The following is a 23,055-nucleotide window of genomic DNA, read 5'->3' as shown; positions in this document are numbered from 1 at the left end:
AGCCTTCGGATGACGGAGTGGTTATGATGTGACAAATTTCAAAACACCTGAAAGAAGATTGTCAATCGACCATACTGCGAAGACAAATGAAGCAACCCATTATTACTTCAATCTAGCTCTGGCCTCCTTCGTAGCATGTAGTGAGTATGTATGTTGTATGAACTACTGGTGATGTAGGAATAGCTTATATTTAGAACAAAGATATCAAAATGCATTGTTCCCAATCATAGCTGCACCATACCCAGACCTCTTTATCTCAGGCAAGACAAAGTCTAGGATGAAAGAAATCCAAATACAATGTTATTCGCCTCATTGATCTCTACGGCCTTTTGAGATCTTACAAATATATATAGATTTTCTTCTTGACTCTATATTCTACCACAGCTTCTTCACCCAAGGCTAGTATGTATCACGAGTACTTCCGCCTGAGCTCTACCATTTCCAACAAACCCATCACCCATTATGTGCAAAGTGCGATATAAATGGTACCGCGGCCACTGCGGCATCAGTGGTTGTGGGCACACAGAAGCAGTGTGGATCGAGCGCTGTAAAGAAGCGAAGGCCCGTGAGAGACGAGTGCCTTGTCCGAATCCACGTCCTGTCCTCCGCATCACTGAGGCCTTTGCGATGGGCTCTTGTCGTCCCTGTCTTGGGTGGGTTGTGTTGATTCCCGGAGTTCCTGAATTGGTTAATCCTGAGCGGGTTGATAGGCCTCGTCGGCGCCAGCAAACATCGACTCATTGATTTTATTATTTGACTTCTAGCGTTTAAATGATTCATGATAAGAATTCAGTTGTCTTAATATTGAAGAACAGAGATGTAGGTTGAATTTTCAAAGCTTGTATGTTACGTATAAATAGTTCGATTGCACATCGTACGCCTCGGTCGGTGTCAAGGAGATCCAGTCAGTTTTGACCGGGAATTATTGGATGATGGTGAATATATCGATTTTTTTTTAGGTTGATGAAACCTCTTCACAGCTTAGACAAGGGTTGAGATGAATTCTCCGACTGTTGACCACTCGTTGCCGCCAAGAGATCTAGGACCATCGGTCCCACCAAAGATATCTGGGAGGTTTGTACCGAATTTCTCGACAGCAGTATAACCGAAGAAGACGTTTGCGGGACGTATTCGACAAGGGACTTCGAGTTGGTGTTGGTATAAGAAGAGAGGGGTATGGCCAAGGAGTTGGGGCCATGCAACTGGCCAATTTCGGATGCATTATCCCGAGCCCCGGCTTCGATAATAACGAGCGAGGAGGGATGGAATCCATTCCTTGTGCGGATACCGGCATTCTTTTTCCCAGTCAATGTGCTCACGTAGGCTATTTGATCGACTTGTTGTCCCAGGAAAATTTTCACGCCTGCATCTTGTGCTGCGCGATAGACCTATGTAGTCATCAGCAATTATTCTATTTCCGTTTTTCTTTGGAAAATAAACAGCTTTTAGGAGTACACTACATTTGTCAATTCTCCGAAAGGGATAGATACATCTTTTGCAAACACTGAGACATTTGTGTAGCCTCGTAGAGCAAGATGTAGTGCTACCGAGAGGCCAGCGCCGACGCCGACGACAATAATAGGATCTGATACGGAAACCATGATTAAAGACAAAATGTATATATTGGGGTTATTAAGTTGATATAGTATTCTCCCCGCATTCTCAAAACTGCCATAATATGCGAAATTGGAGAAAGAAAGGTCTTTGAGATAGGAAAAGGTGAGGGGAAAACATTTGGGGCCGATAATCGGGAAGACTTCCGATGTTTCTCCGATCTATATGTTTCCTATAATTTCTTATTTAAACAAAATACTTACTTCCCTCTTTTAAGATTTTCAACTGCCACAAATGTTGACTCAAAACACTTATCCACTAGAATGTATCCAGCTGGTACAGCTGCCTACGCCAAGGCTTGGTGAGGAGAAATGCAAATAAGCACAGCTTTTGGAGAAACAATGAAAATACCCTGGTCCTAGAACCCATAAAGCTCATATATGTACGAAGTACATTATTCGATTCGAGTGGGGTATTCTCCACACTCGGAAGTGCTTCCGATGTGCTTCAAAATCAAAACTTATGCTCTTTTGCTTTCACTTCCTTTGAATAATTTACTTGGGTCCTTGATTTGAACATTAAATCATGGATATTCAAAACGGAACCCTTTGCATCCTAGGCTGTGGTAAGTGCGCAAACCCATAGGCAAAATACATTGACTAATGCTCCTACTTTGTAGGAAACCTAGGTATTGCCATCCTGAACGGCTTGATCAATGCACCAGCGGAAAAATCCAAAGAGTTACCGTTCGCTCGATACACCGCATGCGTACGTAGTGAAGCCTCAGAGAAGAGACTATCCGAGCGATTCGCCGAATTCCTGGACAAAATAAACATTTCACGCGACAACAATGCCCAAGCCGTCCAAAACGCCGATGTAATCATTCTAGGCGCCGACCCCGCCGATATCGAGACCGTCCTCACACAACCCGGGCTACGCGATGCCTTAACCAACAAACTTATTATCAGCATTGCAGCCGGCTGGACAAGACAAAAGCTCGAAACCACACTATACGGCAGCGCAACCACCGCCGACAACACAGCAGACAGAGCCTGGGTGGTGCGTACATTGCCAAACATCGCAGCGCAGGTGTCTCAGTCACTTACCGCTATTGAAACATCGGAGCCTGCTTTGCCAGACCGGTATCTCCAGATCACGACATCGATCTTCGAGCAGATTGGCAAGGCGGTACATGTTGATCCGAGGTTGATGAATGCTACGACGGCTGTTGGGGGCTCGACGCCGGCTTTCTTCGCTGTGATTTGCGATGCGATGATTGATGCTGCGGTGGCGGTCGGTCTTCCACGGGACCTGGCTCATACTATGATCTTTCAGTCAATGCAAGGGACGGCGACGATGCTTCAGAGTGGTATTCACCCTGCTCTGTTGAAGGATCAGGGAACGTCTCCTGAGGGATGCACGATTGGTGGGTTGATGGTGATGGAAGAGGCTGGTGTGCGTGGACATGTTGGACGGGCGCTTCGGGAAGCTGTTACTTTGGCTCGTTTGATGGAGACGACGCCCCATGTTAATGATACAAGGCATTAACATGGTATTTTTATATTTCCTTTCTCGAAGATTTTTGAAGTGGGTGTGATTTGAGCAGTCAAGTCACTCCAAGAGAAGAACAAACCGACGGGTAGAAGGCGATATATTACAGGTGATTAAAGGAGCAAGTTATTAGAAATACAAACATAGGAGCCTTGGAACATCTGTGACGACTCCTGCTTTATGACTTCTGAGAATGTGACAGATATTCACAGCCACCTATAACAAAAGGAAATTGACGGTTTCACTCTTCTTCTCTATCTATTGTAGCACAGTGTAATCCAAACTCTGTATTCAACTCCTCCGTGAGCTCCAATTCCTTAATGGGAATACAGAGAAGCAACCCGACACCACCAAACGGGATCGAAATCCACCAAACCCAACGCAAACTATCTTGATAAACACTAAGCACCTCTGCCCTAAGATTCGGAGTATTGCTCAAAGTACGCATTAGCCCTTGACTGGCCATGGCATATGCACCACCATCAGCAAGTTTTGCACGCAGAGACACATCACTGACGCGATACAGCAGCTCCTGGACACGTGCATTGAAAATAGTAGTCGGAATAACAATACCCCATATACAACCAAAGCTACGCATAAACGCCCAGGTGGAAGTTGCAGTTGCCACATCGGACTCGGATAGCGATGCCTGGATCGGAGGTAGAGTGCTGGAGAAGATCATACCAGAACCAGCGCCGAAGAGTATCTGGAAGCCAGCCCAGTCGCGAGCAGGTGAATGGTCATCTAGGAGCGAGAAGAGGCCACTGGCGATAGTGAGGAATATATATCCCAGGAAGTGGAAGATGCGGTATTTGCCAGTCATGGCGATGATAACTCCCGTGATGATTCCAAAAGGCGCAATTGCGGCTGTGATGGGAAGCACGTATAGCCCGGATTCCGTGGCAGTCGAGTTACGTATAGCTTGGAAATAGACTGGCAGGAAATATCCGACCCAGTATAGCAGGATAGATTGAAGAAACGCAATCCACAATGCGCACATTCCAGTTCTGCTTGAGAACAGCCGGAGTGGAATTGAGGGCTCGGTACAGAATCGTGACGTTTGATGACCGTAGAAAAGAAACAGTCCCCCGAGCCCTAAAATAAGAGGTACGATAACACGCCACGAAGACCAAGCGTAGGTTGTTCCAGCCCAAGTGAGAGCGAGCAAAATCGAGATAACGGCAGCTGTAAGGATAGAATTACCAACAAGGTCCACACGCTTGAGCTGGTGCCACACAGTGCCACCGGTGCGCGGGTGTGTGACTCGCAGGAACAGCACCAACAAAAGAAGTGACGCAGCACAAAGCGGCAGGTTGATATAGAAGACCCAACGCCATGAGACATATTGGGCAAATGCACCGCCTAGAACAGGGCCGATCACTGTTCCAACTGCCCACACGGCTGCCATGAGTGCGACATATTTACCTCGCTGGCGGAGGGGGACCAGGTCGCAAATGACAATGTCCACGAGGGTATTGATACCGCCGCCGCCGATGCCTTGGATTGTTCGTCCCGCGATTAGAAGTCCAGTGTTCTTCGCGCCACCGGCCATGCCGCTCCCCAAGGTAAATATGACAACCGAGATGATCAGCATCCGTCGTCGACCGAAGATGTTCGCCATCTGGCCAAATAGTGGTAGGACGACTGTCGATGATAGAATGTATGAGTTTGTGATCCACATGTATAGTTCGCCGGCGTCAATATCAAGGGCGATTGTGGGAAGGGCGGTTGAGAGAATGGATGTATCGAGGGCTGAGAGGAAAGTTGTCACACATAGTGCTGGGAACACGGCCCAAAAACGCCATGTTCTTTTGGGGGTGAGATGGTCATGGTTATTATTAGATTGTGTTGGTGCTGGTGCTTCTCGTTCTTGATATTGTTCTCTTGCTGGTGCACGGAGAGGCTCTTGTACAACTGGCTCAGTCGGTGATGGCTTTTCCCTCAATAGTACATTTACTTCTGCCATAGTATGAATATGTCGTGAAATCAAAGTGAAATTAGGGCATGTATATATGGAGCTTACATTTGAATCCCGAAATCCGATCCCCAATCCCGATCATGAAACCCGTTCCACGGGAAGTTGCTGATATTTTTCCAAAGGAAGTTAGAGGCGCATGGCCTGGAGACCTTAATTACTAGCGGCATTGATCTACCACTGATATTCTGATACTGGTAGTATGGATCTCAAGACAGAATCAGCGAAAGTGGATGGTGTGAATATTCAATTTGGATGTCCATAGCGGTATTACCTATGGAAAAGAGTAAGACGGTCACTATTAGATTGTGTCCCTCCGGTTTTCTTGATATTGTTGTATGAAAAGCGATATAAATAGAGAGATCTCACAATGTGAGTGATAGTGTTAACCGTGAATAGTTACCATTAACAATATCAGAGTCTGATTGTTGTCCGCCATGCACGATCGAAGTGTTTCTATGGTTATACACAGTTTTTAACCACTTTAGAAGCCATGATCCACAGATGATTTGGCCAATTCTTCGGTATTTAACGGCTACGAGCTGTGAAGCCATTCGGGTGCGGAGTAGTATTTTAGCAAAAAAAAAGAATGCAAGCCACCCACGTTTGTTAGTATTCTTCGAGGGACTCAGGATAATCTTACCTTAACCACTCGGCCACACTTGCAATCAAGAAAAAAGAGTGTAAGTCCTTCCTATATCCCTAACATCCCATTGACGAGGATTATAGAACATTTACACTGATATTGATCTAGCTGGTGAGACCGATTGCGTTTCTCATCGTCTTGAAATCCTCAAGATCCCTGGATCCAGACATCTTAGACTCTTGGATTGGGGTGGTTTCTCAGACTTTGGTGGACATCTCAAACCTCCATAGCCCATCCTCAGATTAAGACATTTTGACTATGTAACGTAGCTGTGAACTCGTTCTTAAAGTCGCTCTTTTGTGTATTTTTCTCGAGAACTTCTATTACCATGTGTTGAGACACGCTTTTGATGGGTGTATTGGTAAGATAGACACCTTGAAGCTGGGTGGGATACACAAAACCCTGACAGGGGAATTCCGTGGCAGCTAAGAGTGATGCCACTCGGCCGTTTGGGATTTTATGCATCTTCTAGACAGCGGTATGGTTGTATCCCTTAGAGCGATCCCCATGAGATATGGCCAACACTTTCACCATTGACAGATTCACCGATAATAGCTTCATCGTCGACAGGTTTGTTGGCGACAGGCGTGTTAGACGGGCTCTTTGGTGATAGGCTCTTTGGGGACAGGCTTGTTGGCGGCAGGGTCGTTGGTAGCAGGCTTGTTGGTGACAGCCTTGTTGACGACAGGTTCATCGTCGGCGGAATAACCACTTTCTGACACCGGATATATGTATGGGCATGCTCGGCAAGTAAAGTAGTTTCGAAATCCCTGGGCTGAATCGGCGGGACGGGGTGAGATGGTCAAGTAGCTAGCACAAATTGGGCAAACTAGGCAAATCAGTCAACATGGTTCTAGATAGAGGCGTAGTTTAGTATTCTCACATTCTGGTGGTCTTGTTCTGACACAGGATGGTGGCATGGTGAAAAGAGTCAGGTTCCTTCTCGGTATGGAGTACGAAGAATAATAGAATTGGTAGCTTCTGGGAAAGAGAAGAAGATGGTGGTGGTGTGATATGACCCTTGAGTTGTAAAACAGAAGGATGCTGGACGAGAAATTGGTGTTGGGAAGAAATAAACAAGAAGTGAATGAAGCTTCTTTCTTTTTACTTTATAGAGACTGTCTGACTGCCAAAGCAGGCAGGGCCTTCACTTCTGTCTGCTGGTCTGAGGAATGTCAGTCCTCCCATCAAATAGTTTAATGTAGTTAGCTACTGATCTCCTCCCCTGACTCTCCTTCCACTTCGTGTTATAGGAATTCCACATAGTCTTTCTTCGTAGCGATATTCTTTATATAGTAAGACCTAAAGGTTATAGGCCTTCTTTACTAGCGGTACTACTAACAACTCTTAAAGCTTTTTCTACACCTCACTTACTGTCGCCCCCCTCCCAAAAAAAGCATATACTAAGTTAAAGAAGATTGACATGAACGGTCCTAGAAAACGACGCATTAGTGGGAATATAGCTAAAGGATCTCATCTCTATATACGGAATCCTCATAGATCATATCTTCTAGTTCCGAACTTGAAAGTTTAAAGGTAAACAACTAAAGCTGTTGATGCTGTCCTTTCAACGCTCATAGTGATCCAAGGCGACATCTGAAGATAGAAGATGTTGGGCGAGCTATGGCTTAGTCTATCTTAATGGGACTCTCAAAGATATTGCACATGTGGTTATGGTGTTACAGGCGAATTGTCACATCGGATCTTGTATCTTCGAGTCTAACATTATCGACATGATCGAGGACGCTTTCTTTTGACTTGGGATATGGTTTAAGGCATCCAGGCATATAGATCACATGACCTTATCATCCCACCTTCTGCCTTATAGATCAGGCATTCTATAACATCATCCCCCACCTCGGTCCCTCATTGTTGGCCAATGACAACAATAAACTTGTTCCTAAGAACCCCGAAGAACGGCCAGGAACAGGAATATTAAATCCGAAGTAACTTATCTTAATAACCGACAGCCCTCGAGGCAAATCCGGGCTGAGTCATCTCAGATCCGATTCGCCCATGTAAAATCAGATAACGAGTCTCGGCCGTCTTTTCTTGATAATCCATGTGGTTCGGTATCTTTCTTTTTCGGATCACCTCACGTCTCCAAGGTAAAGTCAAGGCCCACTTAAATCCCGATGGGCCGATATGTGTAAGCCATAAATATTAAATACACTTCTTCCCCCCCTTCCTCTCTTCTCCCGTATCCACAATCTTAACATATCTCTCTTCTTTAACAACTCAAATCAATCAAAATGGCTAAGGGTTTCAACGCTGGTGACTCCTTCCCCGAGGACGTTGTCTTCTCGTGAGTCATTGTTACCCCCCACTCAATTGCAATTTATCTAACAGACAAAATAGTTACATCCCCTGGTCTGAGGAGGCCGGCGAGATCACCTCTTGCGGTATCCCCATCAACTACTACGCCTCCAAGGAGTGGGCCAACAAGAAGGTCATCCTTTTCGCTCTTCCCGGTATGTGACCGCTCTTTCGAAAATTTTCAATTTTCTTCCTGCAGGGTTCTCATGCTGACCGCCACTCTCTACAGGTGCTTTCACTCCCGTCTGCTCCGCCAACCACGTCCCCGAGTACATCCAGAAGCTCCCCGAGCTCCGCGCCAAGGGTGTCGACCAGGTTGCCGTCCTTGCCTACAATGATGCCTACGTCATGAGCGCCTGGGGCAAGGCCAACGGTGTCACCGGAGATGATATTGTATGTGATCCATCACCCCCTCCATCACCCCTCCTTCAAAACTATCAATCCCCCAAAACAAATCATGGACTCAATTGACTGACTCGTGTCTCTTTTTTTTTTTAGCTTTTCCTCTCCGACCCCGACGCCAAGTTCTCCAAGAGCATCGGCTGGGCTGATGAGGAGGGCCGCACCTACCGTTACGTGATCGTTATCGACCACGGTAAGGTCACCTACGCCGCCAAGGAGGTCGCCAAGAACAGCTTGGATCTCTCCCGCGCCGAGAATGTCCTCAAGCACCTGTAAATTCGCTCTGAAAAATAGATTTGGGTAAATGGGCTGGCGCATTGTTTCATGGGTGATAGGGACTCGGACGGTATTTGTGTGCAAATATCCACTGTTTCTCCCTGCTCTCAGCGGTTTTCCGAATTTTTAGATCGCCCTGTTGCTTGCTCGGTTGCCTGAAGAGTGAAATACTTTTAATGAAGCCACGAGTTCATTCTTTCTATTCTTCATTGTCTTTATCTAGTATCTAGTAAATGGTAGTCGTAAAGTGTTCTAAGGTTGACATGTTGTACAAGGGTACAGTCTTGGAACTATACTTTGATGTTTTAATTGGTGCGCTGCAGGTTTCAAGGTTAATAATGGACTAGTGTTAAAGGCCAGTGCCACAGTCGTCCGTGCTCAACGGCGTAGGAGATCTAGATCGGTCAGACTGCCAAGCATCCGAACTTCATATTAAAGTGTTAAATTGCAATATGTCACCCTCAGTCCAGCGATCCCGCGGAGGGGGTAGACTCTTAAATGAAGCCTTTGAACTACAGCCTACCCCGGAATGGTGCATTAAATGGATAGTGTCAACCGTATGAATCGGATTGACCAATTAATTGTTAAAAGCTGGAAGCCCTTCCCAGAAAGCAATGGATATACGCAAAATCATAAACACCGATCAACGCCACTCTTCAAAAATCAAGAGTTCCTCAAATTCGACGGCACAGCAACAGATTTATTCTTCTTCCGAGCTTCTTTCGGCTGCAAACCACGACTCAGCCCACCGCCGAGACCACGCGCCAGAGATGCAAATGGCGACGAATCCTGCCATACATCCAAATCGTGTTCAGTTTGGCCAGCACCCTTGGGCTGCGGTGCCTCTTTTCGGCCGTGATCCAACATAAGAGGCTCAGATTGTCGAAAATGAGAGTGTTTCGCCTGTACGATACTGTGCTGGGTGGTGGGTGCGTACTCGGGTGTGTACTCTTTGGGACCGGGGAATGCTGGTTCCCATACGGGCATGGGGACGTCAACGGCAATGTGCTCGGAGCATTGACAGCCGCATCCTGTTGGACAGGTTGGGAGGAACTTGTTCTGGTCTGGGTTGTCGAATGGGCTGTCGAATTTGTCGGCCGGCCGAAGGAACCAGTGTCGATGGCAGTCGAAACAGCTTACATGTCCGCAACTCAGACAGGGGATCAGCATACCGTCAACCACCTCGCCGCAGATGACGCAGGGTAGTTTGGTTGGCAGGGGTTGTCGGGGCTTGCAGTTAGGGCATCGACGGCCTGATGGTTTGCGCTGATGTCGCTTGGAGGGGGTATTCGGGACTATGGGTTGTTTATTAAAGATGGAAAGCTGCAATGCGTGACCGCAGCTGGCGCAATGGCGCTGGAAGTCAAGAGCTTGGAAGCTTGGCTCCGGCTGTGAGTCTTCCAAAGCGGTCTCTTTGGAGATGGTGCTGTTCCAGTAATGGCTTGAGGTCAAGTCGTCCACTCGATCAGCCACGGCTCCAATCTTCATCACCTCGCTTTGTTGAACGGGGAGGTCCCAAATCGATAATATATTGGCATAAGCAACGCGGTACGACCGATACAGCAACTCCTCATCTGTGTCAAGAAAAGAAGAGTCTTGCGCTGGTCCGTCGCTTTCAAATGCATTTTGGTTCTTGAAAGTGACTTTGAATCTTGGGGGTAGCGGTGTAGTCTCCGTTGCGTGGTTGCTTTCAGTCTCGGATTGAGCCTGTGACTAAAGAGCAATTAAGGTCAGATATCAAACTTTGCAGGCATCTCAAAACAGGGTTGGAACTACTTACCACTTGTCCAGCTGCCACACTTGGGCTGTTTTGAGGAGTAGGCTTTTTCTTGTCCATCCTACTTGTCGGTGGTGACGCAGATGACGGTCCGAATGTGAATGAACGAGATAATGAGGATGCCAGCACTGATCCAAACCCAGATCCACTTCGTACCTGGGATTGCTGATCAGGCGATGCAGCCATGGAGACATTGTGGCTCGGGTTTTTTCGGTCAGCAGCGATGCCTCGTGGACGGGACATGAATGGAGGCGTAGTGCCTGTAGAATATGGGGGAGTGGAATCGAGACGCCATATCTCACTAGACGAGCGTGCTGAAGTCTCGGGCGCAGGCTGGACCTCTTTGGGAACAGCTGAAGCTGGCGTCGCAACTGGTGACTTGGTTGGAATCGCCGATGGAACAGGGGGGAAATCCATTGAGAAATCCTGTGTCCCGCCTGTCTTTTTAGCTTGCTGGTTCTCCAAATATCCCTCTTGGTTGGCTTCTAGTAGTACACATGAGAGCATTGCCACCATCTGCACATCACCAATGCGCTCAAAGTGTTCAAAGAGAGCAGGGACAAGCCAATGACTGCCAAGGGGGTGGTCGCCCCAGCGAATGATACTGCCCGTCAAGTCTCTATACAGCCCATCTCTTCCCAGACCACCAATTCCGCCCCCTTTTTTGTGTGCACGCCTTTGCAACAGCCCTGACTCAGGTAAAGTGCCGGGGCTTTTTCGGACATGCAATATCAGCTTGATCAGACCCCAAATTTGAGCCAATTCGTAGCAGCCAGCGTCAAGAGCAACAGCTGCGTTATGAGCGCATACATCTGTTCCTTTGCCACAGATGCGATATAGACTCGCCAATTCCCGCTTGACGGGTAGCATATCACTCAGATTATGAATAGATACGATATTCTGGGGTGCCTCGGATTTGACTGTGGCTCCACCTGCAGTCGAGCGCTGAGAATTATCTGTTGATCGTGGCCGGTGCAGGCCATAGCTGCCGGCACTGCGCCATGTTCGAGGTGCTGGGAAACGTGTCGGGAGCCCAGAAAGAACGTCAGAGGAGCCCGAAGAGCTCGATGTGTCTGAGTATGACTCGTCCGAATCATCCGAGTCACCATCATCTGTGCTCGTTATCGTTCCCGTTCCGCGTGGGCCAGGTGAGTTGGTATGTAACCGGCCGAAGCCTTCAAAAACTTTATCGCCTCTAGACCAGCGAGTCATCTCTTTGAAGCCCATGTTTTCGAACAATTCGGCAGATTTATCCTTCTTTGGTTTCGGTGGGAAGAAGCATATGAGGCGGCCGTCATTTGCCCAAAGCGCGCCGCATACTTTGGCCACAGGCACCATGACGTTGGCATTGACAGGACGCAGTAGCTCAGAACTCATCCCCAGCTCTTGGCTCTGGGTCATGCCGACTTCATCCTCGTCGCTGGATTCGCCTTCCATTTCACCGTTGATAGGAGACTTGAGAGTATCGCCAGTTTCACCCAATATCCATGCGATGCTGTCCTCCAGGCTGCTTTCGCCTAGAAGATAACGCACAGCACCTTCCAGGCACCCGCGGTTTCGGGACATATAGGTTTCAGCAATTGTGCGCAGTTCAGCTGTGGTCTTCGCAGCCCATTCATCGGTGACGGCGGCCGTCTTTTGGAATGCAAAGGTTGGGATAGCAGTCTTGGGATAGCTCATTGGGAATTTGATATCTACTTTCAAGAACAATGAGGCCCCATCAGCACCCCAGGGCCCGTTAAGAGAGATGGAAATCTTCCGTTGTCGAACGTCAACTGAATCAAACGCCACCTTGGTGAACTTTTCACCGACCTGGCTGATTTCATCTCCTAATGTCTCAATGTCCCAGCCTGAGATCTTCACACCGCGCATCCAAGCAATTGGATTTGTGTCGGCTCTTAAATTTGACCTTGGCTGCATGCCAAATCGGTCAACACGGCCTCCCTTTATCCAACCCCGAGCGTGAGGAACAGTAATGGCGTTCATTCCAGTACCTGCCGCAGCATTCTGGGTTTGTTGCCCAACAGAGGAAGCCACGTCAACATCGTCGAGATCCAAATCTGAATTCACATCGCGGAAACTCCGATATACGGCACCGAGACGTGTCACGGTTCGTGTGGAAATAAAGGACTTGCCCTTTTCGTACCCAACGCGCGCCAGAATTTCAGGGTTGACTTTATGAAGACGAAGTTCCCTGTCTGTTCCCCACGTGACAAGTTGGTATTCGCGGTGGTCAATTCCATCCGCTACCCCTCCGCGTGGTCTCCACAAGAACTCTTTGACGTGTCCTTTGTGTCCGGGAAAACTATGTACCAGAGGCAAGTCATCCTCTGGACTTGAGTCCTCTCCAGCTCGCCGGCTGTAAAGATGAAGATCATTGTTGCCTCTCTGTGGCATTGCAAGCATACCCCATCCAAACGGCGTATTGCGTGCGCGCCACACGGGAAATGGTGTGTGAATCTGCTTTTCTGGAATATCGGAATCTGAATCGGTAGTGTAGTCCCAGAACTTAATAGTTCTATCTAAGGAACATGTAACTACAGCACCACGTCGAACACGATTCCAGTCAACTCCATAGATCTTGGTGTTGTGTGCTTCAATGGACTTGATCGGGTATGCGCCCATGCGGTCATCCCAAATCCGAAGGAACCGGTCATGAGAGCTTGCAATGACATGAGGGTCTTGTCGATTCCATTTCACCTGGGTTGCACCAGTAAACCAATCAGAAAATGAGACCGCTGGCCGCGCCGGGGCACGTAAATCCCAGCAGTGCACAAAGCTGTCCACGGAACAGGTCGCTAGGATATCTGGATGGAATGCCGAGAAGTTGATATCGGTAATTGCTCGAGTATGGGCGTGAAGCACAATTTCAATTGAGTTCTGCCATGTCTTCATGGCCAAATTCCAGACCAATGCTTTCTGGTTGGATGTACTGACAACCCACTGATCGCGTGCAGCGAATGGCGACCACTGCACATCAGCTACCTCCCATGGTGTGTGGTGAGGGAGATACCGCGGTGGGGAATATGGCGAGTCTAGGTCGATGACATGTAGACCCTCCTTGGACGCTAGAACGACATCGCGTCCACAGGGGGATATTGACATAGAACCCACCGGTTGCTCTACATGAAATGAGCTGTCCTCTTCAAACGTCGGGCTCTCCATAGCCGACGTGAGAGGTCTCGGTTCCATCGAGCTAGACATGGTGACTGTGATTGCCGCTGCGTTCAATCTCCGGTGTTCGTCGGGCCGCGATCTTGCAGGAACCGGGGAGTCAAAGGCCTATCCATGCAGATAACGCAAAACCATATGTAATTGGGAGCAATGCACCTGTTCCCATTTTCCACAATGGCATCCCCTATCCTTGTTTCATGCTTGGGTATGGTAGTTATATTCTCGACTTGTCGCGGAGACTGGACAGTTAGGTTGCGATAACGGCCGCGATAAGGACAGGGACGTGGCTGGTGCTGTGGCTGTGGCTGTGGGACCATGACATCACATGATCTCGTATACGGGACGCGAAATAACCCCGCCATGCAGGAGCCCCTCGGCCGGTTACGTCGAGACCTGGATCTGTTTTTTTTTGTTATCTTGCGCATTACTATTCTCTGTTGACTTTTCTGATTACATATTGTGGTCCCCGTCAACGTCGAAAGTGTGCAAGTTTCTGGTCTCCTTTAAGAACAGTTTGCTCGTCTGAAATTACTAAACCAGGTCTACACGCGAGTCGATAAGCCGGTTCACCATGGCTTTACCCAAGAGAATCATTAAGGAGACAGAACGTCTGATGGCAGAGCCGTAAGCAAATCATTTCGCTCGAAAGGTCATATGTATAACAGCTAACATGTTGTGCTTGGGTTACAGTGTTCCAGGCATTAATGCTGTGCCCCATGACGATAATCTCCGCTATTTCGACGTCTCAATTCACGGACCTGCGCAATCTCCATACGAGGGTAGGCTCGCGATAACAAAATCCTCATGTGTATTGAAGTACTAACATGTTTTCTGCAGGTGGTATCTTCCGACTTGAGCTCTTCCTGCCAGACGACTATCCTATGACCCCACCCAAAATCCGCTTCCTGACCAAGATCTACCACCCCAACATCGATCGTCTGGGTCGCATCTGTTTGGATGTCTTGAAGAGTAAGACCCAATACGATTCATTCTCAAACGACGAATATCTAACCATGTTTTTCAGATAATTGGTCTCCAGCTCTCCAGATTCGTACGATTCTACTCTCGATCCAGGCACTGCTTGGAGCACCGAATCCCGATGACCCGCTCGCCAATGACGTTGCTCAGAGATGGAAGGACGATGAGCCTGCTGCGATCCAAACAGCAAAGGAGTGGACTCGGACACATGCTATGACCTAAGTCCGTTGGTGTTACGTGACCATGAAGTGCAGGACAACCCTTTCTATTTGCGATAGCAGGCATTGAAATCCAAGCGTTTGTTATTGGGCAACATGCTTCGAGTAGCATTCCATTCAATGCTCCTCTCGTTACCCTTGTCTCAAGTTATTCTGGCTTTTTAGAAGGCGTTGCGGAGAACCAACCTCCCGAGGTCGTCGGGTCCACACCCCGAGGCTGGGTGTGTTTGGCTTTAGTCAGCCATTCCTAACTGGAACACATCCGCCATCACACATCCAATGTAGTCCAGCCACTTACAGCCCCCACAGTATACTTATCTTTGTATCGTTTGTTGCACGGTTGTAGTCCTCGAATTGTACATATATGTTAAATTTATCTATTCCTCATTCGGACTCTGATAAAAAGGGCCATCGAAGAAGACATGTATATGTAGACTGGATACACGTACTTGTTTGTATATGAGGATCCTACTTGATCCGCTCTATTACGGACGGCTTCCACCTACATCTAGCAGATCCAAAGGAAACTCAACTTCATTGAGGGCCAGGAGTGGTTGGTCAGCGAAAACTCCATGTTCCTTTCGCTTTGCCGAGGGCTTGCCAGGAACAAATGTGAATTTCATGTCATCTCATGTAATTTATCATTTTCACTCATAGCAACATATATATGAAAGCAGAGACTAAGTGATAAAATCCAAGCTATGCAACTATCCTGATCAGAGATCATAAAGAATTGAAGTATTGGAAAAGAGAGGCATATCATGTGACCTTATCGATAAGTCAACCCGGAAAGGGCAGAGGCAGTCACGTGTCGCACTTTAGCGAGCGCCCGCACCACAATTGGGTCAGTAGCATCACCGCGATCCACGATTTACGACAACCACTCAACGCCAACCGACCCCCGTCAGCGCATCTCCATCCGTCAAGATGCGTACTTACGACGACTCCTTCAGCGGCCAGAAGATCTACCCTGGCAAGGTGCGTTTGCAATTCCAGTCGTCGCCTTTGGGAGGAATTTGTGTGCGAGGGAACAACGGCATCGCGGATTCGACATTCACACTTCGATATTTCAATACCGTCACAATTGTCGCACTCCGTCATAGCCGAACCGCCGCACATGAATTCCGCCGTGTTTTTATTGCTACTCGAAGCTAATATTTGATGTTCAATGTTTTAGGGCAAGCTGTTCGTCCGTGGCGACAGCAAGATCTTCCGCTTCCAGCGTGGAAAGTCCGAGTCCCTTTTCCTCCAGCGCAAGAACCCCCGCCGCATCGCATGGACTGTTCTCTTCCGTCGCCAGCACCGCAAGGGTATCTCTGAGGTCGGTCGCCCCTCCCCTTGGATTATTGTTAGATTGTGTGGAGGGACAAAAGGCCGAATCGAATGGTGACGCCAACCATGAGACGGAGCAAGAGGAGGAATTATCACGTCACCACCATGATTCACATTCAAATGATGGAAAATGCGACTGCAGATTACTGACCGGGTTATGTTTTTGGATATTTAGGAGGTCGCCAAGAAGCGCACTCGCCGTGTTGTCAAGAACCAGCGTGGTATCGTTGGTGCTTCCCTCGATGTGATCAAGGAGCGCCGCTCCCAGCGCCCCGAGGCCCGTGAGGCTGCTCGCAAGCAGGCCATCAAGGACGCCAAGGAGAAGAAGGCTGCTTCCGCCAGCGCCAAGAAGGCCGAGAAGGCCAAGACCGCCGCCTCCAAGGGCGGTGCCCAGCGCATCCAGAGCAAGCAGGGTGCTAAGGGCTCTGCCCCCAAGGTCGCCGCCAAGTCCCGCTAAATTTCTTTATGAAATAGTTGGGGAATGGAGGTGTTCGGAAAGGAGCAGCGCTGTGATGGTTGCGATATGATGGAACTTACGGGCACCGGAGCTGGAGTACTGTCTGACTGGCCTTGGGCCTTGACCTTGTTTCTGGAAATACTTTATGCAATACAATTTCATGCAGAAAAATGGGAACAAAGGAATCAAAAATATGAATCCCCATGCGAGTATTAAAACTATGATCCTATCCAACCTCCAGCAATGGAACGTTTCTTGCTTTTTCCCTTGGGGTTCATGTTCACCAGGCCTACTCATGAGTGGTTGGATATGTATCTACCGGATCTTGCCAACGAAGTAGTCCATAGTCGGCCTTCCGATTTATAATTGAATTTCATGTTTCGATTTGTTCTAACCTTTTTACGTTAAATGTGTATACAAGTTGGAACACCCACTCTCGTAAACAGCCTCTTGCTGGCATTTTGAACTTCTATCCCAGACCATGGGATGGATAATCTTCCAAGTTGAATAATAATGATATATAATTGTCATGCTTCATGCACATCTATAATATACTTAGACCATCTAGGTCTCCATCCCCGCAATGCCTTGATTTCAGACTCCGAGAAAGCAGAGACAATACAAGCTTGGAAACAAAAAACAACATCAGTAGTGTTACAAGATAATATGGGGATCGCCGCAATGGCAGAAGCACCATCACCATGATCACGATTGGTAGATCGAGCACTTCCTAACTTAAGGACTCCCACAGTGTGCAACTGAGTTGCCAAAAGTGGAAGTGGATGCAAAATCCTACAGATGCCCCAGCTGCTCCTTGTCATGTGCCGAGAGGCCATGCTAATCATGGTGGATTAGGTTCAGATGCAGCTCCGCTCCCTCAAATGCAACAATCCCATGCTTTGCGCAAGTTTCTCATCAACAACGGCATCTCGCCGAAGCCTTGCGGGACTAACTGACCCAAACGCCATACCAAACAACCGGTGTGAACCAGGAGGGGAAAAAATACATGGATCAATAAACGCTCAGTAATAATGCGCCATCTCGAGGCCAGCGCGCTTGAAGCCACACTTGACATAGAAACCTTCATTGACTTCGGAGCAGTCAAGAATGCTCTGTAGACGAGTCAGCAATGAACAGTGTCACAACATTATAAACATAGACATGAGAGATAAGAGCACATACCTTGTAACAGCCAACCTGGGCAGCAACATAATCCAAAGCCTGGATAATTCTCAAACCAAGCTTCTTGCCCTGCTGGTTCTTCTCAACGGCAATGTCTTCAATGTGTCCAACCATACCGAGCGAGTGAATGAACTTGCGCTCAACAATCAGACTACCGGTTCCGACAACTTGGTCCGCGCCATCGCAGACCACGAGCATGTAGTACTCGTCATTGCGCGAGGTAATCCAGTCGTACCGCTGGTTCCATGCCTCCTCGGTGATATCGCCAACAGTTGTCAACACGCGCAAGACGTCCAGGTAGCCGCGGTGGTAGTCTGAGCGGCGCATGGGCCGGATTGTGTAGTCTGTTGGTAGGAGGGAGATCACTTCGGGGGAGATGAGGTTGGAGGGGAAGAGGGGGCCGTCGGTGAGGGTATCGATTTCGGCGTCCACTGGGGTAACTGTTGAGCTTATGATTGGCTTTGTGGCCTCCGGCATTGTGGTGCTTGTGAGGGCATGTGCAGTCATTTTGATGGTGGGTGTTGGAGAGTGGTGAAGAGATTGAGGGTTGAAGGGTTGTTTATCAGGGGCCGGGGGTCGCAAGGAAGATCGGCGGTGTTGGATTTGAGTGAGTTAATTTGTTTGAAACTTAAGTATATAATTGAGGCGAGATATAAGGGTTGCGATGTGGGAAAGAAGATGTTTTTTGAAATGTTCAGAAATAAGTACTTGACTTTGCAGGGTTCAGGTACAGCTGAGACACCGCCACTAAGGGGGGCTTTTCTATTAATACTCCCCCATACCAAGGGACAAGTGGATTCCTATTTTTTGCTTCTCTCGGTTTTTTTTACTATGTATAACCTGCTTATCTCGGGATTGAAAATTTCTGAATTTATTGATACATATTAAAATGATATCGTCAGCCCCGATTCACTAGCGTTCTTGATCGGGTTTGCGATCGAAGATGCTATTTATAACCCCAATGGAATCTACACAAAGAAAACCGTATAACATATCACAACAAAAGTGATTAAACATAAAATTCTTTTCAGTGTACACATCCTATCGGAAATGGTCTATAATAACACAGGACAGCATTGCTGTTCATCTACTTCAACTCCTTGGGAGCCAGCATGAGCTCAGGGCGGACATACTGGTCGAACTCCTCTGAGCTGAGAGCCTTGAGCTCCATGGCGCTCTCCTTCAGAGTAAGGTTCTTCTTGTGAGCGTTCTTAGCCACCTTGGAGGCCATGTCGTAACCAATGATAGGGTTCAGGCAAGTCACGAGCATCAGACTATCATACAATTAGAATTTGCCATCAAAAGTAAGGGGGGGGGGTTAAGCGCATACCTCTCATTGAGAAGGGAGTTAATACGTCCCTCGTTAGCCTGCAGACCGTCCACCAGGTGGGTACGGAAGCTGTTCATACCATCAGAAAGGATGCGCACGCTGTGGAGCAGGTTGGCGATCATCACGGGCTTGAAGACGTTAAGCTCGAACTGGCCGTTCATGCCACCGATAGTGGCAGCGACGTGGTTACCCATAACCTGGGCGCAGACCATGGTGAGGGACTCGCACTGGGTGGGGTTGACCTTTCCGGGCATGATGGAAGAACCGGGCTCGTTCTCGGGCAGGCTCAGCTCGCCCAGGCCGCAGCGAGGGCCGGAGCCAAGGTAGCGCACATCCTGGGCGATCTTGAACAGGGAGGCGGCCAGGGTGTTCAGGGAGCCGGAAGCCTCGATGATGGAATCGTGGGCAGCCAGAACCTCGAACTTGTTAGGGGCAGTCTTGAACTCGGTGCCGGTCAGCTTGGTGATCTCGGCAGCGACGGCCTCGTCGAAGCCCTTGAAGGTGTTGAGACCAGTGCCGACTGCGGTACCACCCTGAGCCAAGAAGCGCAGGTGGGGGAGAGTAGCCTGGACACGCTCGATGTTACGGTCGAGCTGGGCGACGTAGCCAGAGAACTCCTGGCCAAGAGTAAGGGGAGTGGCGTCCTGCAAGTGGGTACGGCCAATCTTGATAATGTGCTCGAACTTGTCGACCTTCACCTGGAGGGCGTCGCGGAGGCCCTTGAGGGCAGGCAGAAGGGATTGCTCGAGCTCAACAACGGCAGCGATGTGCATAACGGTGGGGAAGGAGTCGTTGGAGGAGGCGGACATGTTAACGTGGTCATTGGGGTGGACGGGCTTCTTGGAGCCCATGGTGCCACCGAGAATCTCAATAGCACGGTTGGAGATGACCTCGTTAGAGTTCATGTTGGACTGGGTGCCGGAACCAGTCTGCCAGACGACCAAAGGGAAGTGGTCCAGCAGCTTACCCTCGGCGACCTCAGCAGCAGCCTGCTTGATAGCCTCACCAATCTTGGGGTCTTCTGCAAGTCAATAACCTGACGATATCCTAATCTCCGCAAGAGCTTCACATACCAAGGCCGTACTTCATGTTCACTTCGGCAGCAGCACCCTTCAGGATACCGAAGGCCTTGACCACGGGGGCGGGCATGCGGTCCTGGGGCTGGTTGATGTCGAAGTTGCCCAGGGAGCTGTATCCATCAGCGACCTTGTTCTTTTTCCATTGTATCGAATTGGCAAGGCGTCTTACCGCTGGGTCTGCGCACCCCAGTACTTGTCTCCGGGGACCTATTAAGAAAAATCATCAGCTTTGTGTGGTGCCATTGCGTCAATATTCACTTACCTGGATTTCACCAAAGGCATCGCTCTCAGTACGAGCGTCAACAGACTAGATCACACCCATCAGTTCTGAATTTGTCCGCGCTCTCGAAACAGCATACCATCCTGACGGTAGTTCCAAAGGCTCGCTTGTTGGAAAAAGTGTTCAAGGATTGAAGTCGGGGGAACTGAGCGGATTGACGGGTATTAGAGCTCAGAGACCGGGTAGCAAAGGGCGACAAAAGGTTGCGAGCTGCGGGGGTGGCTCTGGCCGCATGTGTCAGGGTGGCCATAGAGCGCACCGCGGCTCGGGAGGAAGTGGGATTCATTGTGTGACAATTGGGTTAGATGTACCAAAGAGGGTATACAAAGGCTCACACCAAGCTTCTAAAGCTTCTATGGGAAGTGAAATCGAGGATTGGTCTTCTTAAAAGAAAAGTCACAAATTTGAGGTCAGCTAGACTCTCCGAGTCCCCAGCCGAAATTTCCCGGTATCGGTAGGACCGAAGGGAGACGGTTTCTTCAGTAGTGAGGCTTGTATTATTTGGTAATATTAGTATTTTTTGGTTTGGTACTATCGTATTTATTTATTTACGGGTTGAACTCTCATCCCTTGGAGCTGCCGCTTCATTGTCGCAATCACCTTCTCGTTATATCGCCGACCTCCCTCCAGAATTCCATCGAGTACAGCGACTAAATGTGGAGCACTTTCGATTCGGTCTACCTCTACAGATACCCCAGCAGCTTGAAGCTTAGCTGCATACGCCTCTCCTTCGTCGCGCAGCGGATCCAATTCCGCCGTAGACACCAACGCAGGGGCCAAGTTCTGGAAGTTCGGTGCGAGAATGGGCGATATCTTCCAATCCTAGACAAATGAGCATCACATTTATAATTACTTCATCTCTGAACTTACCTCATTAGACGCCGCCGGTCGAGGAACTCCTAGAAATTGTCGGTGGAAATATGCCACGCGCGCTGCCGGTAGCGCCGGCGCAAACTCCATCTCCCGGTACGAGTCGTAGGGACAACCTTCGCGGTCAAACTCACCTTCAGGAGTGAAGACACGGTGCAAGTCTGTCACTGGCACGGTCAAGACTTGCAAGCGCAGAGGAATATTTACATCCCGGCAGAGATGGCTGATGACAGCCGAAAGCTGGCCTCCAGCTGACGCGCCGCCCACTGCGAACCTATCTGGGTCTAGGTTGAACTCAGTCGCTTTCTGGGAGCGAATCTAGCCGTTGCCTCGTTAGCAGTTGGTTCTTATCCAAGGTCTTGGCCGAGGATGTTCCTACCCAATTGAAAGCGGCCCAGCAATCATTCACTGGAATAGGATACTTATGCTCCGGGGCCAGCCGGTAGTCTACGTCAAATGCGACCAGGTCCCCGTCCAGACCATGGACAACTCGCTTGCAGAAATCGTGGTCGTACCCTAGTCCACCAAACACCCACCCACCACCATGGAAATTGATATAGGCTGCTCTCCTCTTTGGCTGACCCTCGGCGTCAGGCTGGGGCACTGGCTCAAATATTCGTATGGTGATTTCGCCGCCATCGACAGGACATTTCTGTTCTGTGATGCGGAAAATATCAGGGCCAGGAGCTCGGCCATAAGAAATGGTATAACGGGCAGGGTTCTTGCGAAACTCTTCAATTGGGATCTCGTGTGTATGTAGCCGCCCAACATTGAATGCATTATAGTATGCGACGTAGATTGGATCATACCGAGGGAGCAGCTCTGGGGGGATGCTATTGTGAAGTGGCTGGACGATGGTTGGGAGCCGAAACTTCTGCAAAACAGAATCACCAGCTACGGTTTGAGAGGTCATATTGGTAAGGAAACAACGCACACTGCCTGCTCTATCTGTTGAATTGAATAAAGTATGAGGTTGATCTGGTGGGAAGCACAGAAGAGAATGTGGATTGAAGCTGTCCAGGTCCATGTAGTACAGATATTTCGCGCGGGGTACCATTGGGATATGTACCAACTTCGGTCTATATTCCTTAGGTGTGCATGCACATGAGGTCAGTGTCGGGTTATTTTCCTGTGTCTCGGTACGGAGACAAGCTGGATTGTGTAGCACAATATCGAGTTCAAGCGTCTTTATCTTCATAGGCTGGAAATATATGTCAAAGGATAGATTGAGGTAAGAGCTTTAACAATATCTGAGAAGTTATGGCTAGATCAATAGGCGTCTCCTTTTGTTATCCTTGATTTTATCCTGTTCAAGTACATTTCCTAGATGTAGTTATTCGTCTTGGTATAATTGGAGCACACCCTACAATAAACCTTGGAAGAATTTAGTTATAACTATGCTCTTCTACGTTGGAATATTAATAGCGACATTGAGAATACGTCTCTAGAAAGCCAACAATAATATTCATAAATGTTGTTATAGAAAAGATGTCATCTTACATTGATGTATATATCTCAGCCCACTATATATCATTGCACATCCCCCTCTTCCAAGTATTCCCAACAACACACCACGAGCCATCATCAACTCCCCTCGAATAGAGTGCTACACAATAAAAAAACTCATATTCATCCTCTTGAGAATATAGTGCGTTCAT

At 48.6% G+C, this 23,055-nt stretch overlaps 12 protein-coding genes across 12 annotated transcripts; 5 read left to right on the top strand and 7 right to left on the bottom strand.

Moving 5' to 3' along the window:
* Positions 1 to 462: 462 nt before the first annotated feature.
* N7517_008509 (uncharacterized protein) lies at positions 463 to 744 on the top strand (the record flags this gene model as incomplete). Its single annotated transcript, XM_056726239.1, has 1 exon — positions 463 to 744. The coding sequence occupies one exon, from the start codon at positions 463 to 465 to the stop codon at positions 742 to 744; it is 282 nt and encodes a 93-aa protein (XP_056577090.1).
* Positions 745 to 974: 230 nt separating this feature from the next.
* On the bottom strand, positions 975 to 1,601 carry N7517_008508 (uncharacterized protein; the record flags this gene model as incomplete). The annotated part of the gene is made up of 2 exons (XM_056726238.1): positions 975 to 1,388; positions 1,491 to 1,601. 2 exons carry the CDS (start codon positions 1,599 to 1,601, stop codon positions 975 to 977), a joined length of 525 nt encoding a protein of 174 aa, XP_056577089.1.
* A 538-nt stretch (positions 1,602 to 2,139) lies between these two features.
* Positions 2,140 to 3,102, top strand: N7517_008507 (pyrroline-5-carboxylate reductase family protein; the record flags this gene model as incomplete). Its single annotated transcript, XM_056726237.1, has 2 exons — positions 2,140 to 2,179; positions 2,234 to 3,102. The coding sequence occupies 2 exons, from the start codon at positions 2,140 to 2,142 to the stop codon at positions 3,100 to 3,102; spliced, it is 909 nt and encodes a 302-aa protein (XP_056577088.1).
* Positions 3,103 to 3,346: 244 nt separating this feature from the next.
* Positions 3,347 to 5,071, bottom strand: N7517_008506 (MDR family MFS transporter; the record flags this gene model as incomplete). The annotated part of the gene is made up of 1 exon (XM_056726236.1): positions 3,347 to 5,071. The coding sequence occupies one exon, from the start codon at positions 5,069 to 5,071 to the stop codon at positions 3,347 to 3,349; it is 1,725 nt and encodes a 574-aa protein (XP_056577087.1).
* A 1,245-nt stretch (positions 5,072 to 6,316) lies between these two features.
* N7517_008505 (uncharacterized protein) lies at positions 6,317 to 6,646 on the bottom strand (the record flags this gene model as incomplete). Its single annotated transcript, XM_056726235.1, has 2 exons — positions 6,317 to 6,555; positions 6,610 to 6,646. 2 exons carry the CDS (start codon positions 6,644 to 6,646, stop codon positions 6,317 to 6,319), a joined length of 276 nt encoding a protein of 91 aa, XP_056577086.1.
* Positions 6,647 to 7,978: 1,332 nt separating this feature from the next.
* N7517_008504 (peroxiredoxin family protein) lies at positions 7,979 to 8,720 on the top strand (the record flags this gene model as incomplete). Its single annotated transcript, XM_056726234.1, has 4 exons — positions 7,979 to 8,031; positions 8,085 to 8,197; positions 8,272 to 8,435; positions 8,541 to 8,720. 4 exons carry the CDS (start codon positions 7,979 to 7,981, stop codon positions 8,718 to 8,720), a joined length of 510 nt encoding a protein of 169 aa, XP_056577085.1.
* A 663-nt stretch (positions 8,721 to 9,383) lies between these two features.
* Positions 9,384 to 13,701, bottom strand: N7517_008503 (Mtc5p; the record flags this gene model as incomplete). Its single annotated transcript, XM_056726233.1, has 2 exons — positions 9,384 to 10,433; positions 10,501 to 13,701. The coding sequence occupies 2 exons, from the start codon at positions 13,699 to 13,701 to the stop codon at positions 9,384 to 9,386; spliced, it is 4,251 nt and encodes a 1,416-aa protein (XP_056577084.1).
* A 541-nt stretch (positions 13,702 to 14,242) lies between these two features.
* On the top strand, positions 14,243 to 14,871 carry N7517_008502 (E2 ubiquitin-conjugating protein UBC13; the record flags this gene model as incomplete). The annotated part of the gene is made up of 4 exons (XM_056726232.1): positions 14,243 to 14,295; positions 14,362 to 14,450; positions 14,509 to 14,640; positions 14,696 to 14,871. 4 exons carry the CDS (start codon positions 14,243 to 14,245, stop codon positions 14,869 to 14,871), a joined length of 450 nt encoding a protein of 149 aa, XP_056577083.1.
* Positions 14,872 to 15,794: 923 nt separating this feature from the next.
* Positions 15,795 to 16,656, top strand: N7517_008501 (60S ribosomal protein eL24; the record flags this gene model as incomplete). The annotated part of the gene is made up of 3 exons (XM_056726231.1): positions 15,795 to 15,845; positions 16,045 to 16,188; positions 16,375 to 16,656. 3 exons carry the CDS (start codon positions 15,795 to 15,797, stop codon positions 16,654 to 16,656), a joined length of 477 nt encoding a protein of 158 aa, XP_056577082.1.
* Positions 16,657 to 17,646: 990 nt separating this feature from the next.
* gup1 (glucosamine 6-phosphate N-acetyltransferase) lies at positions 17,647 to 18,345 on the bottom strand (the record flags this gene model as incomplete). Its single annotated transcript, XM_056726230.1, has 2 exons — positions 17,647 to 17,768; positions 17,839 to 18,345. 2 exons carry the CDS (start codon positions 18,343 to 18,345, stop codon positions 17,679 to 17,681), a joined length of 597 nt encoding a protein of 198 aa, XP_056577081.1. The 3' UTR covers positions 17,647 to 17,678.
* Positions 18,346 to 18,925: 580 nt separating this feature from the next.
* N7517_008499 (class II fumarate hydratase) lies at positions 18,926 to 20,813 on the bottom strand (the record flags this gene model as incomplete). Its single annotated transcript, XM_056726229.1, has 6 exons — positions 18,926 to 19,112; positions 19,169 to 20,186; positions 20,242 to 20,357; positions 20,417 to 20,454; positions 20,510 to 20,554; positions 20,607 to 20,813. 6 exons carry the CDS (start codon positions 20,811 to 20,813, stop codon positions 18,926 to 18,928), a joined length of 1,611 nt encoding a protein of 536 aa, XP_056577080.1.
* A 254-nt stretch (positions 20,814 to 21,067) lies between these two features.
* N7517_008498 (alpha/beta hydrolase) lies at positions 21,068 to 22,310 on the bottom strand (the record flags this gene model as incomplete). The annotated part of the gene is made up of 3 exons (XM_056726228.1): positions 21,068 to 21,349; positions 21,398 to 21,715; positions 21,777 to 22,310. The coding sequence occupies 3 exons, from the start codon at positions 22,308 to 22,310 to the stop codon at positions 21,068 to 21,070; spliced, it is 1,134 nt and encodes a 377-aa protein (XP_056577079.1).
* Between the last annotated feature and the right edge of the window lie 745 nt (positions 22,311 to 23,055).

Source organism: Penicillium concentricum, assembly GCF_028827145.1.
Source record: "Penicillium concentricum strain IBT 3081 chromosome Unknown utg000003l_segment0_segment0, whole genome shotgun sequence".
Taxonomy (NCBI): Eukaryota; Fungi; Ascomycota; class Eurotiomycetes; order Eurotiales; family Aspergillaceae; genus Penicillium; species Penicillium concentricum.
The sequence above is the reverse complement of the archived record's forward strand: the minus strand, read 5'-3'. Positions and strand labels throughout refer to the sequence as shown.